Source organism: Vanellus vanellus (genome assembly GCF_965231255.1).
Source record: "Vanellus vanellus genome assembly, chromosome: 14".
Lineage (NCBI taxonomy): Eukaryota > Metazoa > Chordata > Aves > Charadriiformes > Charadriidae > Vanellus > Vanellus vanellus.
This window is the reverse complement of record NC_138919.1, coordinates 7,321,278-7,339,687: the sequence shown is the minus strand read 5'-3', so window position 1 is coordinate 7,339,687 and position 18,410 is coordinate 7,321,278. Positions and strand designations below refer to the sequence as shown.

The following is an 18,410-nucleotide window of genomic DNA, read 5'->3' as shown; positions in this document are numbered from 1 at the left end:
TCTGCCCAAGGCAACCTCCAACCTTTACATCCCCCACAAGACCTTCTCTGTTAACAAACAGTAGGTCCAGTAGGGCACTTCCCCTAGTTGGTTCCTTCACCAGCTGTGTTAGGAAGTTGTCTTCCACACACTCCAGGAACCTCCATGACTGTTCCCTCTCTGCTGCGTAGTATTTCCAGCAGACGTCTGGGAAGTTGAAGTCCCCCACAAGAATAAGGGCAGATGATCGTGAGACCTCTGCCAGCTGCTTATAGAATACTTCATCAGCTTCTACATCCTGATTAGGAGGTCTATAACAAACTCCCATCACGATGTCTGCCTTATTGGCCTTCCCCTTAATTCTTATCCATACACAGTCAGTGTTGTCATCCACACTTAAGTTCCAGACATTCAAAACTGCCCCTAACAGAGGGCCACCCCACCACCTCTCCTTCGTTGCCTATCTGAGCAATATACTCACAAGTGTTTGGGAAGGAAGACAGATTTTCCATACTATCAACCTTCCCATGAAAAGCGCAGTTAATCAAAACTCCCAGGATCTGTTTTGGGGAAAACAGCCTGCCTGTCCCAATTTTGTGGCAGCCTATCATTATTGTTTTGGATTCTATGAAAGGTTATTCAGAGATTCAGGTTGAAATTTTAGGAATCTTATTAGTACAATGCAGGAGTTTAGAAGTCCAAGAAAACAATTTTTAAGACTCAAAGATCTCAAGCAGCTGTTATGTAAAAGATAAAAATACCAATTTTTGCCAAGCTACTGTAGGATTCCAGGAAACACTGTGCATTTCTAAAACAAAATTTTGGGTTGTCTGGTTTAAAGGAAGTTTCAGAAGTTTAGATCAAAAACAGAGTTAAAAATCACATTTCAAAAAAAACAGTATTCCCATCAATTTTATCTACGCTAAGAAACTGAATCACTGCACAGGGCAAGCACAGCTGGAGACTAAAATGCCATTTAACTGAGCACATATATCAGGCTGTTCCAACTATTTATCAGACTTACAAAGACAAAACAAGTTATTGCTAAGTTTCAGAACCTTTTTCATACTCAAACTCAATTAAAAAAAAAAGTTTGATCATATCTGCTGTTTACTTAAAATTTGCAAAATTCGGTTTGGAGAATCTTCTTCAACCACTGAGCTGCCACTCAGTTGGCCAGAGCTTCACGTGACTTGTTGCAGGACACAGTCCATCCTCATAAGCCATGCAGGAAACAGAACCTACTTCAGAGAAGTTTATTACGCTGTTATGGTGGAATGCTATATGCTTGCTGATCTTCATATTGCTTAATCATCAAATAATGATTTTACTGTGTTGAATACTGCACAAGGACACCGAGAGGATGGACAACTCTCAGAAGCTCACAGCTTTAACAAACTTGATATACCACATGCTATCTTCCCTCTTCCCCAAAATCACCAATATGATAAAAGCCCACATCACATTAAGGCTAACATACTAGACAGCACAGGAAAGAGGAAGAAAAAGGGAAGAGATGGCAGGAGGGGGAAAAAGATTGGCTTTTCATACTCTTTATCTTCAGTAAAAAAAAATTTCTCTCCCTCTTCACGCTGTTTTTTCCCCTCATAAATCAGTACCAATTTTCCAAATCCAGAACAGAAACCTGCTCAGATTGAAACCATTCTAGGAAAAGTTGATTCACAGATATCTCCTACAGCTGTATCCACCTGCTCATGTGCCATAACATAACAGAAGTCAATAAATAGCAAGTCAAAGAGCATCTGCAAATCCCCTTCAATTAATCTGCGGATCACAGTTCAAGATTCCTTCTACAGACACTGACAGCGTGACTGCTCACAGTGAAGATGTAAGAGTTTAAGTCTGACCACCTGTGAGAACTCCTAGGGCTTTCTAAAAGAGTACTTGGTACACAAGCCCTGCAAAAACTTCCCGTTATGGCAGTACATGTGATATCAGAACAGTGATTCAAAAACTAAGTCACTGCTCTGAGCATGCATGAGTTAATGGAACAGTGAACAGCTGAAGTCAGGAGGCAATTAAATCAGAACAGTTCATTCCACAGCAATCTGTATAGTATTTTTCCTGAGTTAGTTTAAAGAGAATAATAATACTACACTACTTCACATATTTTAGCCTATTTAATTGAAGTCATATATAAATTATTGCATCTGTGAACATATATTTCTCATTAATATGTTACATTATGCAAGCTTGGGAATAATAATTCTCATTAATATGTTACATTATGCAAGCTTGGGAATAATAATTCTCATTAATATGTTACATTATGCAAGCTTGGGAATAATAATTCTCATTAATATGTTACATTATGCAAGCTTGGGAATAATAATTCTCATTAATATGTTACATTATGCAAGCTTGGGAATAATGATTACTCCAACAGCAGAACTTGGAATTGGAAGCAGTTGGAAGAATTACATGCTATTACCTCACCTCAGGAGTCTATGGAACATAGAGCATTAGAGATGCAAAAACATTTAATAGTCAGGAACTAACATTAACGCCAAATTAATTTATTTAATATCAACATTACTGCAAAGTTCCTTGATTTGGTAACACACTGATGCACTTAGAGAAAACCTGGGCTTCACTTTCAAGCTATTCCTTTATCCATTTACTTGAAAATGAATGAGAAAGCACGCACATACTTGTTTCTCTCACCAGAGATGCAACATACCATATCATGAGAATATAAACTATCACACAAACCCAGTATTTTTATATTTACATAAATTCTTAAAGACTGCCTTTAAATGCTGATTAGAAAGGGGCCAAGTTTGTGCTCCAAAATGCTAAACCCTCAGAGAAGAGGTTTTTGTCATCTCTGTCCCACTGTATCTGAAGACTGGGTTCAAACAAACAAAAACCTAACACGCCCCCATGCAGGAAGTGTCCAAGCACCTGATACCATCAAAATCAATAGGAGATTTTGCCAGCAACATAACAAGACAAACAAAATTCTGAACATTTTTCTGGTAAGAAACCATGCTCAAAGGGATAACATAACAATTCATGAACATAGAAAGCGTGTATTAGTGTCTTTTTGTAAATAATTAGTAGGAAAGTCATTAAAACAGGTAAGAGTTTAGGAAGTCAAGCACTCAAATTAAAAAAACCCAGACTTAACCATAACGTGCTTGCTTCTTCATGCTGCCTGTAACTATGTAATTATATATTGTTCTCATAGAGGAAACGATGTATAGCATGGATAGTACTTCAGGAAATGAATCAGCTGTGAAACAAGCCATCAACTATACATGTTTATGGGCACTGCCATCTGACCAAGTTATGAGAAATGTTCAACACCCAACTCAAATGGTATAAAACCTTTTGTGTAATCAGTATGCAATTAAAATACCAAATGTAGAAGCAACAATGGGAAACATACTTGAAGGTAACAATAGAGCTATGTAAAATACCTCTTGGAAAAGTAGGAAAAAAATTTGCATCTAGAAACAATGATATTACACTTAAGTTCCAAAACCTTTCACTTTAGCAGGAACACCAGAGCTATTATCCGATGAACTCTTCAAAATGGTTAAGATATCACCACTTAAATACTGGGATAAACGACATAAACCCCCTTCATCCATTTCAATGCAAAGTCAAAGTTTGAGGACACATGGGGAAAGAAGATACAGTTATCGTCTCAAGACAATCAGACCATGCATCTGCTAAGGTTAGACTATCCTCAACTGGGCAATACGAAAGACTTTTGTACTTTAACCATAGGTCACAGCTCCTAAGGTGACGAGCTGCCAAAGCAGAGTACAGTGACTATCACAGTCAGTGGCTGGAGAGAACTGTAAGAAACCCACGCACACAAGAACACCCGGTTTATGCACAAAGGTAGGCCACAAGAGAAGAACACGCAGCTCGTGAGAAAGCACTGATTTCAAGTTTGTGTAGCAAGACAGACTGTTGTGTAAAACAGCCTTGATGTATTTGCTTTTAGAACTGGAAGCATATAATAAACAGAGCAGAAGACTATATAAAGGAAGGAAAAGAAGATCTTATTTTAAACTGCTGGATGCCACCTTTAAGAAGTGGATTCTGGCCTTATTTCAACAAGACACAATCTCATGGAAAAAAAAACAAGTCGTTTAAGACCATTTTCACAAGCAATCACTAGCATTGTTCCTGTTTCCAGAAAACTTACCTTTCTCCATTTATTAACTTATTGACATTCCCTCACCTACTAAAATACCAAGTTCTCTGATAAGTAAGTCAGAAGCACTCAGGCAGTGCACAGTACTGTTTCACAGCCTCTCTAGATCACAATTCAGCAATGTATTAGAAAGCTGGGTTAAATTGTAATTTCACTAGACCAAGAGACTGTATCAAAACACGTAATACAAATAGTCTCACAATTTTCCTTTAGGCAACCCATTCTATGGCACACTTGCAAAAAGACCGAATAGTAACATTTCCAAAGCAAGCCTCAAACAAACTGCATTAAAGCTGATGGGAAAGGAAGCTCCAGATCAAACATTTACTGACAAAAAGCAGTAACTCCCTAAACGTAAACAGGTGTACTGTTTACAATTTATGTTAAAAAGTAAAAATATACCCATAAGGATAGCCCAGGCTAATTTCATTCTTGTAACATAGCATAACATACATTTTATAGGCCAAGCTAATCTGTAATAGCAAGGTTGGTGCATTCTACTCAACACACTCATATGGAACACAATATGGGTTTTTGCTGAGTTGAAAAGATGAGAACACAGACAGATCACAAGATGGTGAGCTTACCAGGACTGACTTTCTTTGATGAGCCTGAAACAAAGGTTATCTGCCCTTTTTTCTTCTGTGGCATTAATCACTTCAACTGCTACCTTAGAAGAGCCCTAAATTACACTTTACCACTAGGTACACCACTTTACCATTGCTGTTGACATCTGGCTAGAAACTGAAATTCATACAGCCTAGCTAAACAAACACTTAAAATATATGGTCTAAACAGATCAACAATCTTGGCTGTCTTTTACATACTACCATTTTAGATTTCATAATTAAAGAAAAAAAAAAGCAAACAAACAAAAGCTAGTATTTCAGTAAAGAACTCTATACTTCAATTCTCAGGTAAGAAGTCAAGCACAAACCACAACACTTACAGCCCAATTCCCTTTGCTGCAAATCAAACAGCATACCACTTTTTCCACCCTCTGTGGCTCCAAGAGAACAGATAATCACATTTTTCTTGCCTGAAAGATTCTAACATCCCAAAGCTTCCCTCTCACCAGCCTTTTTCCAAATTTAAGCTCAATTTCTTCAAATTTCATCATGCATCAGCATTCTTGCTCTATCTTCAAGTGTAATGTTAAAACCAGATAGATCTAAAGCTCCACTAGAGCTGAGCAGTACCCAATGGCTACCCCTTGTATGTTAAATAGAACATTCCTGTGTTTATACCTGAGCATGACTTTTCCCCTTTTTTCCTGCAATGCCAGATCATGTTGACTTACTAGTCTGACCTACCGTGCTTCCCAAGTTACTTTCTGCAGTGCTACTGCCTCATCAGTTTTGTATTTACGGACTTGATTTCCCTGTCTTTGGTTAAGTCATGCACTTCAATTAGTCTTGCTGGTTTTGAACATTTTTTCAGTTTAGAGACAAGGACCAGAATCCACAAATCATCCTCATAAAGCAATTGCAAGATCCAAATCTTGTATAAGTGCATCCTGCTCACTACTGTCACACTTTTCACATCCTTCTTGTAATTTGACTAATCGTTAAAAACTACCAGCTACTTATTTCTCAATAAGCTATGTATTCACTGCAATTTAATTTAGAAAATGCTTCCCCTCTTAACGATCTCCTTTTCCTGTTCAGTAGAAAGAGAAGCTATAACAGTGGACCTCATTTTTCTTGCCATAGCAGAACCCTTAAAATGGAACAGAGAATTTAAAATTGTTTTATCCCTTGTCATCCTTCTAACTCTCCAGTGACAGAACTAGAAAAAACTATTCTACCTTTTACAGTCAGCAGTAACACAAGGATATCTGACTCCTGACACTACGGTTACAATTCTCAAGCTCAACAGCTTTACTTTTGTGCCAGCTGCTGAGCTCTCTAACCAGAGTAGATCCCCTGGACCTGCAACCCCCCAACCATGAATCACTGCTGACTACTAAGATCACACACACACACTTCAAAAGGCCTATATTGTTTACAGGCCGGGACCAGGCTCCTCGCTCCCCCGTCTAAGCCACTACCAGGAAAGAATCAAAGTTCTCTCTCAAAAGGAACGCGGTATTTCTTGTATTTATCGTCTCTTACGCTCTACTCCACAAAACGAGACTGTGACATTATTAAAAATCAAACAAACACGTATCGCGGCGATGAGTGTGACATGACATCACGGAACTGTGTCTGCCCTGAAGACGTTTTGGGACGAAGAGGCAGAAACGGTACAGATTTCGGTGCGAAGGACACCAGCCCACCCAGCACTGAGAGCCCCCGTCGCCGCTGGCGAATCGCTCCGGCAGCTTTCGCCTGTGGAGAGCTGCGCCAAAGGGCTGAGGCAAGGAGGGAGTGGGCGGCTGGGGAGCGCCGCCGGCCGAGCCGCCTCCCCTCGCACGCCCTCTCCTCCGGGACGCCCCGGCCCCGCTCTGCTCCGCAGCCCTCTCCGAGGGAAACCCCTGCCCCGAGCAGCTCCACAGACGGAGCCCATCTGCCCCCCGCGCCTGCTCCTACCCTCCGAGTCCCCTCATAATCAGGCAGGGCCGACCGCAGCCGCCGCCTCCCCTCACAGCTGCCGCCGCCTCCCCTCACAGCTGCCGCCGCCTCCCCTCACAGCTGCCGCCGCCTCCCCTCACAGCTGCCGCCGCCTCCCCTCACAGCTGCCGCCGCCTCCCCTCACAGCTGCCGCCGCCTCCCCTCACAGCTGCCCCCGAGCCTGCGGCCGGCTCCGCACTTACTTGAGGTGGTCCAAGGAGTGGATGCTGCGGGCGGCCTTCCCGTGCCCGCCACCCACCCAGCTCCGGGAGCGGCCGAACATGCTGGCGGCGAAAGGTTGCTACGGCCTGCGAGGGGCTCTAAGGCTTCATAGCTCCGCGGGGAAGGACGGGCAAAGGGCGAGCGGCACCCAGGCGGGCGGAGACCGGGAAGGGACCCCCTCAGCAGCAGTCACCGGCGCACACAAGCGCCGAGGCGCATGCGCGGGCGGGGCACGCCGGGAAGCGTCGTCCCGCGCCCCGCCCCCCGCCCCGGCGACGCCGCGCGGACTGCAAGTCCCAGCAGGCTCCGGGGCGGAGCCGCGAGTTCCCCTCAGATTCCCGCCTTCGCTGGTCGGGGTGGAGTCGGGCGGTCTCTGAGGCCGGGCCTTCTCCTGCGCTGGGAAGGAGCCCGCCGGGGCCCGGCACTCGTTATGGCCCACCACTGGCAAGGAAACGGGAGCGTCCCCGGGGAGCCCGGCGTTTTCTCCCTTCCTGTCAGGATTTCCACGGGGCGATGGAACCGCGTTCCCTAAGCCGTCCTGCTCCGAGGGCCGTGCTCGGGCAGCCTTTCTCAGAGCCGACCAAGCGAGGCTGTGTGCGGTGGTGCTGGGCCCACCCCGGGCGCCATCTCTGAGCACGACAGCAGCGATGGGCCCGAGGAGCTGCGGGACGCCCCACACCTCCCTGAGCCGTGGGGTTTGGCTCCCAGTTTTATTTCCTGCCCTGTCTTTGGCAGCTAGGAGTTAGATCTTGTCAGGTTGTGAGGGGACTGTTAAGTTAGAGGGATGTAAAAGACTAAATGTACCTCACATCAAAACCAGCCTTTTAATGTGTACATATACCTCTCAAATACATTGTAATTTGGGATAAAATTTGGTGCCTGACATTCCTTGTTCACTTTGGCAAGGGCAGCTGGAGCAGCACTGGCAGGGGCAGTCATGGCCGAAGGACGACAGGGTGCTGCAAGGCACAGTGGAAATTCAGCTGCTGACACTCCGCTTGCTGAGGCTTTTCCAGTGAGTATGGCACAGTTAGTTTTGAATCGGCTTAAAAACTAACGTAATTACAGCAGAACAAAGAGAACGAGATCGTTGATGGCTGTCGTCATCTGGTTTTAGATTTTTTGCTTTAACCGGATAAAGAAACTAAATCCAACTAAAAGCTGAAGGGTTTGTCAGCCAGTATCAGAAAAACAAACAAACAACAAAAAAAAACCCAACCAAACCCCAAGTTTAAAATCATGCATTTGATTATACTTTCATATAGGCAAAACCTTGGTGCCTCCCCAGAAGTGGAAGGGGCGCAGGCCTGCACGGCTGCTCCGGGAGGGCCCTGTTGGGCCGCGGGGGAGCAGAAAACTCCTCCCGGGGCACAGGGGCAGACCCAGCCTGCCCCGGGCTGCCGCGGGGCACGGGGAAGGCGCCCGGCGGGGGACGGGCACCACAAGCCGCCTGCCGTCCCCTCCGGTGCGCCGCGGCCGGCCCCCGGGCAGGCGGAGCGGGACCCGGCTGCTGGGGAAGGCGGCGGGGGCGCCGGCGCCCGTCACGGCGGGCCGCGATGGGGATGCGGCGCGGGTAAACAGCCGCGGCGTGCGGCGGGGGCAGGCGGCGCGGCGGGGCGGGGCGGCGGGGGGGTCCTGCCGGGGCTCCGGGCTCGCTGACGGCGGCAGCTGCTCCGCGCCGACCGCCCCAACGCGCCTGCGGGCTCCTTCCGCAAAGTTTGCGGGCGGGAGGAGGAGGGGGAGCCGCGGCGGGACTGCAGCAGCCGGGCTGGAAATGCCCCTGAGGAGCCTCCTGCCGACGGCGGGGCTGCGGCGGCGCCGCTGAAGCCCGCGCTGGCCGCCCGCCTTCCTCCGGGGAAGGACGGGACCGAACCGGCCGCTCTGCGGCGGTGCCGACTCCGCGCCCCGCGGGGCTCGCCTCTTCCCGGCTCCGGCTCTGGGGTTTTGCCCTCTCTTGCCGCCGGGGCTGCGGAGCGCGGTCCTGTGCCGCCGCCCGCTCCCCCCCCTCCTCGCCCTGCGCCGGCCGGGGAGGTCGGTGCCCGCTGCGGCGCCCGCAGCCGCCGCCGGAGCCCGCCGCAGCCCCGCACGGCTGCATGCCCGCCGCGGTCTCGGCACGGCTGGATTCGCTGGAGTCCTGGGCCTTCCATGCGCTGCTGGTGCTGCCCTATATGTTTTACGTGGGCTTGTTCTTTGTCAACGTGCTGATCCTGTACTATGCCTTCCTGATGGAGTACATCGTTCTCAATGTAGGCATCGTCTTCCTGCCCGAGGATATGGACCAGGCTCTGGTGGATCTGGGGGTGCTCTCCGATCCTGGCTCCGTGCTCTACGAGACGGACAGCGAGCTGGACGTCTTTGACGGGTACTTGGAGTGACGCCCCGGGGCGCTCCGAAGCGGCTGCGGGGTGTCGCCGCCCGGCCCGGGGCCGGGTGTCCCGGCATGGCCGTGGCTCGGGGACCGCCGCGGCCCCGGCGCGCCCGCGCTGCGTCTCGGCTCCTTCTGCACAGCATCTTCCCTTCCGAACGAGCCCCAACCCCGCCCCGGTGCCTGGGACCCGCTGCCGCCGGGCAGGGCCGCGGACGCGCAGAGGGCTCGCACGGGAAGTAAGTCATTTCCTCGGGCTCCTGCTGGGCAGCGGAGCGCTCCCGGCGCCGCTCCCCGGGCGGGCCCCCCGCCCGGCACGCCGTCCCGCGGGGCCGGGGCTGGCGGCCGGGCCGGGGACAGCCCTCCCCGGGAGAGCGGGGGGGCCGGGAGCGGGCGCTGCGCCGGGGACACGCAGCGCCGCAGCTGCCATCGCGGTGGAGCTCTGCGGGCGGAGGGCCGGGGCCGGGGCCGGGGCCGGGCTGCCTGTGGGGCGCTGAAAGCTGCCCGCCGCCCCCTCGCCTCCCCCCGCCCGGCAGAGCCCGGGGCCGGGCCCCGCTCCGTCACCTCTGCTGTGCCGCGGGGCCGGTGTCACTCCCGACGGAGTAATTTTCCCGGTTGCGCGGCACTGCAGAGCGACGGCGGGGGTTGTGTTTACAGCTGGTCAACAACTTCGCTAATCCGGTCGTGAAAGCGGCTCTGAATCCAGATGAACATCCAGGCCAATATTTGTTACAATTCAGAGACCATACTCGAGCCAGAAATACATCTTAATCGGATGCCCTTTAAAACCTCTGTCTTGCATAATGAGAAACTTACCCAGCTCACCGTTTTCCTCGTGTTAATCTTAGCACGAAGGTTGGCTTGGTCAATTTATTATTGTTGTTTTGAGTGATACTAAAACTCTGGAAATGCAAGGATTTAGCACTTTAAAACATTGAAATGCAATGGGGAAGAAAATCACTATTTCTAGCTAGGACTTTCTGTGCCAAGTGTATGTTAATGAAAACATTCACAGTTTAAATTAAAATATGTTAGCAAATCTGCCAGTGGAACTTTTAGCAAAATATTGTCTGTAAATTTGAAAACCGGTTCAGGATACCTTTTTATTTTCTATTTTAAATTACAGAAATAGGAAATTCTGTTGTAAGGTTACAAACATAACCTTGGGGAACATACTGTACAAATACCATTTAACATCAAGCTATTTTAATCGGTCTTCTGATTTAAAAGAAAACCCAAACCTTTTCTGTAGTGCTGTCCTTCATACAGGTTAAAACTATATTCTAAATATTTCTATTTGAATTCCATATAAAGCAATAGTAGCTGGCTTTGGTCAATAATTTAGAAGGAAAAAATTGAAATTTTTGGTGTTGGAGTAACATTGATTGCACAAACGCAGGTGAACAAAGCTTGGTCAAAGGGATATGGGAGCATAACAAAAGTGTGCGTGTCGGGGGAACAGATCTTTGTTGCTACTGAAGAAATTCCACTGCAAATGAAAGTCTCTGTGCCAATATTTGGTGGTCCATCCCAAGCAGCTGGATTAGAATCACTTCCTTTAGAACAGAAAGTCTGGAGCAGAACTAAAGTTCCCAGAAAATGCTGTTGGCTACTTCAGTGGCTGTCTCCTCCTCTCCCTTTTCAGATAGGCAAGTAATACATATACTCTGTATTCCAAGAGAAATTCATAAAAACAAATGGAAATTTAAGCAAAATCTTTGGTGCAAAAAGTCCTAGCCATTTTCTTCCCCAAAATCCCTTTCCTCAAACCCAGAATTGTATTGCTCCAGCACCATCTAATACAGGGATTAAAATTTCTTTTTTAGTCACTTTTTTGCTGACTAGGATTTGTCACGATGAGTTACGTCTAGTTTCCAGGAAGACCTAAGGAGAATAACAGACATAATTTTCCGCATGAACACATAGTTTGATAGAGCATAAGGTCTGAGCGCAATTCTGTTCAGTATAGATAAATGGACTTGTTAAATTTTTCCTTCATATTAACAGGATTAGCAGCTCTGCAATCTTCTTAATATTCTAACCAGAAAACCACGTCACCTCCATATGTAGACATGCAGAGGTCTTCACAAAGCTCAGAAGTCTCAATCTATATCCACCTTGAACTAACAGAGCTTTGCACAGGTACCAGCTCCAACCTTGATCCTTTAATTTGGCAGTTGTCATGTTAGATGGTGGTTTCCATTGAGAATCAAATCACGAATCCCTGAAGTTAGATCAATTACTAGAGAGCAAAAAATATACTATTACTGTGCTTCATCTATTTATATATTTAATTATATTTATATACGCAGCAACCAGACCACAAATTACATAATTATTTAGCTACCAGGAAGAGACTCGGCATGTCGCCATGAAAAGGAATTTGTATTAATATCCTGGTTACAGGTTTCTTCCCTGTTCTGTGCCATTTTTCCCCACCTGTTCCCTAGGAAGGCAGGCAGAAGAGAGCCCTAATTTGGAGCTGTGGGTTCTGTTTTGGGAGCAGAAGTAAGGCACTGAAAGGGAAGATTTAAATCCCTTTGGTGTGTAGCCTGCAGTGACCCGAGTTCTGTACGAGCGTTAACGCGTGCTCTCCATAGGCCTAGGAAGGCTGCCCACCTGCCCTGTTCGCTCACACCCAGAAGTGCTGAGGATTCACAAGACGCTGTAGGAAGAATGGTTCTCAGTTTTACCAGCAGAGGTGAAAAATACATAGGCATACTCTCTGCATTAAATGTAAGAGGAGTGTTCTTCATGTGACTCACCAGTGATTACTGAGAACAACTAAAAAGCTATGATTAGCCTTAGCTGAAACCTTGCAGTGTGCTTCGTGCCTTTAGAAAGCAATGGCTTGCACCCAGGAGGTGAGTGGCATGCATGACAGGGAAACAAAGGGGGCAAATCCCAAGAGGCGATTCTGCAAAATGTGGAAAGGCTAATTTAGATGTAAAAATAAAAGAGCATGTGGATCAGAAAAGCTCTGTTCTCTCTTGCAGCAAAACCCTCACTTGAATAAACTCAACAGGAACAAAATAACATCCAGGTTTCTGAGCATAATTGGTGGCAGACAACTAAGCAACTCAGAGAAGCTTTCTCTCCTATTCAAATGGAGAAATCCATCTGTGTAAACTGAGAAGAATTGAGCTTGCTTATGTCATCTACTGTTTTAGCGTGAGTGTGCCAGGTTCTTTATTATATTTGAAGTGCCCTGGAATAAGGTGATATGACTGTTCTCCATGTACTTAAAATCAGATGTGACTCATCACAAAGTCCTCAAATCAGAAAGAAAATGAGCAAAAATAATCAATAATGAAAACTGAACAGGAATTACTGGACTTATTTAATCTTACAGTACAAGCATTACCTTTATTTTTTCATCAAGGTGAATTATGATGAACGTCTTCAGTGAGCAGAATCCAGCACTCAAAAACTTGTGACTCAGCACTTCTGCTGCATGCCAGCATCTAAATCCTGAATCAAAGAACAAGCTTTACTCACTAGCTCATCAATATAGTGCCAAATAGAAATGCCGGCTCAATGTCTATGAGAGACAACATGGCCCAGTGGTGGGAAATAAGCATGCTGGACTCCTTCCTGTGTCTGCTACTGATGTCTTCTGTGAGCTTAACTCACCTGTGCCTGTTCCATCTCTCTAAAACAGAGATGCCACGTAAAGGAATGGGTCAGAAAAAATATTATCACTAACAGTGTTAAGATACACATAAACGCATCAGGATCCACTTCCTGACTTTCTCCTTTTCAGACTTTGAATCTTAAAAATAGTGACCACAGTGATCTGTTACTTATTTTACCTTGCCATTCTTCACTACGCTCTTCCCTTATTTGTAGAAATCTCCATGTACAAAAATAAGAAAGGTGGCTTGATGACTCCATGATACAGATCAGTTGGCAATTTTGTATGAGTTACAGTAACAACAGGATTAAGAGCAATAGCTGTGATTTTTAGACCTGTGTTTTGAATTCTTAGATGTTATTAAAATTAATAGAAGTTGAGTGCTCAAACTCACCTGATAGCTCTGCTTTAAAGAGACTTTTGTACACTTGACTCTCCTTAACAGGAATTCCATCCTAGATGGAAGGAAAATAAAATCATGGTTAACTGATGAACTGTCCATTCAGACTCATTAACCACAGCCATGGACTGTCCTAAGTGATTTTCAACCAAATGCATTCATTTATATGATGCAAAGAGAGAACGAAGATTTTTAAAAGCAGTTTTCCAAAAGCTGCTCTTAATAACATGAATTAAAATGAGGCACAGAAAATTAAGAGACATTCAATTTAGGATAGAAATAGTTCAGGCCTGAGTATTTAATTTGTAAAAGCTCCAGCCACAAGTGATTTTAATGAATAATTAAGAAAAATTCTTTAGTTCTTCCCTACAAACATGAAGCTTACAGTAATCAACTTGCTTCAATAGGTGGCAATAGCCAATTATCAGTCTTAAGCTGTCAAAGGAATTAAGAAATGAATCCAGTTTAATTCTTCATGTTTGTTTCCTCTGAAGGAGGGGCCGAGTGACAGTATAGTTCAGCTATCAACTAGCAATCCTAAAATAGAAGACTAATTTGTTTAGAGACATTTAGTTTGTATATTTGGCCAGTCCAACTCTTTGCATTTGTACCCTCATAATGATTCTAGTTTATATGGAGTACAACTGTCCCAAAAAATTAAATAGTATACAGAAGTGGCTAAATCTTTCAATTTCTTCAGGGAAACTTTCAAACTGTCTTTCTCTTCCCAGATGAGTTTTAGTACTTGGGCCACAAACGGAGGGAAAAAATAGCTGAACAGTTTGAATGATGCTCTCTGAGGACACAAACATGTTTCTAATATACATGATAAAAAGGGTAAAGACTAATAGAAGCCATATATGGAAAGTAATGGCATAGTGGAAAATGGTGATGTGTGCACTGAATGATCTATAGCTGGGCAAAGCTCTAGTTCAGTTAATAGACTTAGGGCTATATACTCTTTGAAGGCTGAAAGAGCTGAGGCTTGCTCAGGCAGCAGAGCCCAAATATGCCATGAGATCTGACACATGCTCTTGCACAAAGTCAGGAAACAGAATGCAGACAATGTCAGGATGCGAAACAGAGTCACCGTGTTTCCTTTGGTTCAGCCTGAATTGTGAAGAACAGCAACTTCACAGGCAGAATTAACAAAAATACCATTACTGAGTTTCTTCTTCTAATGCTAGAGTTACTCTATAATAGCCACACTGTTAAATTCTTACAGGTATCTTTTAAGGTATTGGAAGACTACAGTTCTGAGATTTTAAAAATATTCGCTACCTTTTCATTTTCCATTGGGTTTTGACTTTTTTTAAAATTTTCTGTTAAAAATCAGGTTCACGTGAAATTTGAAGGACAGGCTTTTAATCAGCTGAATAGAAAGGCAAGATTGGATACCCTCGTCAATTGTATCATTCACACCCCATGTAATATCTACCACTACAAATTACAGTCTTGGACTAGCAGCCCTACAGCAGTATTTGAAACTCCATTAGACAGCTTTATGCTTAGCTTTGGAGGCCCAATGCATTGTGCTGTGCTATTTTTAAGTCAGCCTAGAATTTGATCTACAGTGCAGAATACTAACAATCTCCCTGAACTGTCTACTGTAGATCAGAGTTTTTAGTTCAACTTGGAAAGTGATCAGATAAACATGAAATGAGTAACTTGTTAGAGCTGCTGTTTCCCCTTTTCTTGTTCTTAGTTTAAGAAACAGGATTTTGAGCATGCGATTACTGTTAGCAGGGTACTGTAGCTGATAGACATTTGACAGAAACAAATCACTGGATGCAACAGTGTTTCTTGTTTCTCACCTGTTTCTGATCTACAGTAAGTGGCATACAAGGACAAACGAAACATTGTGATGAGTGGGACCATGATCACCCAGCCCTGTGTTCTGCCTCTGGCAGGGGCAGGGGATGCCCTCTGGGAGAGCAGATGACCCTGACCAAAATCTGCAGTCTGTTCTCTTCATACTTTTCAGAGTCCGCAATGGTAGAATGAGGGATATTAGAGGGCACATTGCTGCCCAGCCCTTTAGCAAATGTTTTCCAAACCTGTCACCTTTTGCCCACTCGATGTTATGAAATCCTTCTGGAGTGCCTTGCTATCACTACAGCATCTAAATACCTACCTGACAGAGCTTATTTTCTTCAGTCTTTAGGATTTCTTTGTTCACTCTCTTTGCTGGGTCACTAATGGCGATGTTGAATAAAAACTGGTCCCTGGTATACCCCGCTACTGACTTCTTTCCTACCAAGCCTTATTCTTTGCTTCCAATCTTTTAATCTGCTTTCAGTCCATAGAAGAACCTTTCTTCCAGTACTGCGTCAACCTGTTTGCTTTACAGCTTCCCATAACACCTTTGTTAATGATACCATGTTCTGTCTGTCTATGCTCAAGCAGAATATATGACATTGCATTTCATTCTTCATTCATACTCCTCGTCGATTCTGTTACATCTTATGCACCTGAACTGGTGGGAGCCCTCCTGCCTCAGGACCCCTTGTGCCAGACAACCTGACATATGTTCTGCTGCGCCTCCGCTCCGTGCACAGAGCGTGAGGAAGAAGAGAGAGGCTGTGTTTTGCCCTGCAGCCCAGTGAGAGCCTTTTCAGAGAGCTCCACGCATAAAGCAGATCTGTTAGCAGATCTGTCACTCCCTTCCCATTTTACAACTGGATTAGCACCTTTACTGTATAGGCTCCCCTGCCTTTCCACGCTGCACAGGAGGCTGTAATACACGTAAAAAGGGAAGGAGGGAAGAGCTGTCCTTCCAGAGACTTGCTCCACACAGTGCAGATGATCTGAGCTGCAGGCAGCCAGGGGACCTGCTCGTGGTCTTCTGTACCTCAACTCTTCTTCAACACAGATTCATCCCCAGACAATCATCCCTTCTCAGAGCTGCACCGTTCTGCACTATGTTAATTAGTCATCTGCGAGGTCACAAGACCAAATGGATACAGTCAGCTCAGCACCTTTGTAATCCACAGCTCTGATTCTACTTGGAGAAGGCTTCTCAGGCCTTGTGTTTACCTCTGATGAAAGTAAAAATCACCTTTTAATAGCTGTCGCATACATTGACCCAGTCAAGGCAACTTAGGTAAACTGAGATAAAGCAATATAACAGTAATTTTTTCTTGTCAGTAAGACCAAGAAGTTACCCCAGCATGTTATTTAACTCCATAACTACTTACCAGTGGATCCAAAATGCTTTGAACAAAGTGACTCTAAAGAAAAAAAAAAGCCACTCAAAACAGAGGCTATGTCAAATATAGACAGTACATAATTAACACAATTACACAAAAAATAACAACAGTCTAATGAACAGTATCTGGTTAAGAAAATGTAGCCAGTTCAAAAATCAGTTTTAATAGGCAGGTCTAATGATAAAAAGCTAGCGTAAAATAGGCTGTCCCACCGTATGTTGTGGCTGGTTGTGCTCTCTTAAGAGCAACCTCTACTAATTGACCTGATGGACTGTGGTTGACAGGTTATTCTCATACCCCTCACACTATTTTCATGCCTCTGTTAAAACTACACTAAGGACTCGCGTGCTCTGGCATTAACAGCAACTGCTACATTGATTTCTCTGAAAGGCTGTTCAGGCCTTTAATTCTCAAAGAATTATCCATAGTCACAAAAGGTTTTGATTTTTTTGTTTGTTTGTTTTTAAAGAAGTCAATGACATGGTGCTATACCTGACATACACGGTGACTTCTCTCTTCATTTTAGGTCTAGAGAGTTACTCTGTATTTATGTGTTTTCTTTTAAACAGATTCATTAAACATCTGAAATGGATTATGACCAGGTTAATGGATCAAGTGATGGAAAGAAACTATATTCTGAAACATAGAGATGAAAAGAAGGACAAGGGGACAACAAGAAGAGTTGTCATCAGACCTTGTCAGTTGTGACTTTTCTCCGTGGTCATTGCCTCTTGAGTGGGCACTAACTGCAGCGATTCATGCACCGTACTGGGCTTCCATAGGTAATTCTGGGATGGACTGTATGAACAAATAATATAACCTATGTTCTATTATAACAGAAAATCAAGATGTTACTCAGATTTGAAAAACTTTTGAATAAATAACATGTCACCCGATTGGACACACTCTATGTACCGCTTAAGCAAGTTTTACAATCACACATTGAAAACTCTACCAGCCAGTAGTTCAAAGACAGTGCGCTCTCAGGGGAAAATATGCAGGAGTGACTGCAAGGACGTTCTGTTCAGGGCAGTTTACGGCAAGAACTGTGCTAGTAAGATATTTTATTTAAATTGTGAGTTTTGAAATAGATCAGAGAGTAAATTTTATATGTCAGGTGGATTCATTATCTAACATGAGATACTTTGCAGATTGTTTAAGCTTATGTTCCTATGTACAGATGGGAAAGCAATGCAATAAAGACTGACCTTTTCCATGAAAAAGTAAGCAGTCATTTGTTGGAGTTATTCTTTTTCAGTTTGAACAGAAAATAATTGAAATATGCTTTCCAGGAAATTCCAGTTTTCCTACAGGTACCTGCAAGGAGTTCCAGATGGTTAAGATGGCCAGCATGTAGGAAATCCTTCTCATGAGCAACTACTTAAAAAATCAGACCCAAACTGAAACACCAGGAACTGGGGGAATGGGGGAGAACTTACATGTTATTGAGGGCAGGTATACTCTTTTTGTCTTAGTACATTTTTTTAGAAAAGTCTACTTTTTGTAGCTGTGCAGTCATTAAGCCAAGTTGATACATCAAGAATGTTTCAGGTAAAGCAGAATTGAAAACATTTCTCCTGAACTCTCTCCGTGCATATGTCTGTCCTCTGCAGTCTGTGTCTCTACCATCTGCTCCCAGCTCGGGCTTTCAGATCCGGACAGATGGTGTCATGAGTCTCTTGACAGCCAGTATGAGGGAATAAGAGGGTGACAGTTTAGATTCCCTGAGAAACAATGACAAAGAAACTTGTCTATCAAACTGCTTTTTTCTGGTACTCCCAGTGTGTTACACTCAAATGTCATTTTTTTTAACCCTCAGTGCAGTAGAAATTAGCTCCCAGTCCCCAAAATTCTGTG

At 44.8% G+C, this 18,410-nt stretch overlaps 2 protein-coding genes across 2 annotated transcripts in view; one reads left to right on the top strand and one right to left on the bottom strand.

Moving 5' to 3' along the window:
* Positions 1-7,036, bottom strand: part of CLEC16A (C-type lectin domain containing 16A) — a gene marked incomplete at its 3' end in the record, with an annotated part of 84,605 nt that extends 77,569 nt beyond the window's left edge. The window contains exon 1 of the mRNA XM_082490776.1: positions 6,927-7,036. Within this exon, the coding sequence (XP_082346902.1) occupies positions 6,927-7,006 (80 nt within the window). The 5' untranslated portion in view covers positions 7,007-7,036. The remainder of the gene's footprint in view (positions 1-6,926) is intronic.
* A 1,818-nt stretch (positions 7,037-8,854) lies between these two features.
* DEXI (Dexi homolog) lies at positions 8,855-17,913 on the top strand. The gene is made up of 2 exons (XM_082490350.1): positions 8,855-9,549; positions 17,123-17,913. Exon 1 carries the CDS (start codon positions 9,039-9,041, stop codon positions 9,318-9,320), a length of 282 nt encoding a protein of 93 aa, XP_082346476.1. The 5' UTR covers positions 8,855-9,038; the 3' UTR covers positions 9,321-9,549; positions 17,123-17,913.
* The last annotated feature ends 497 nt before the right edge of the window (positions 17,914-18,410 follow it).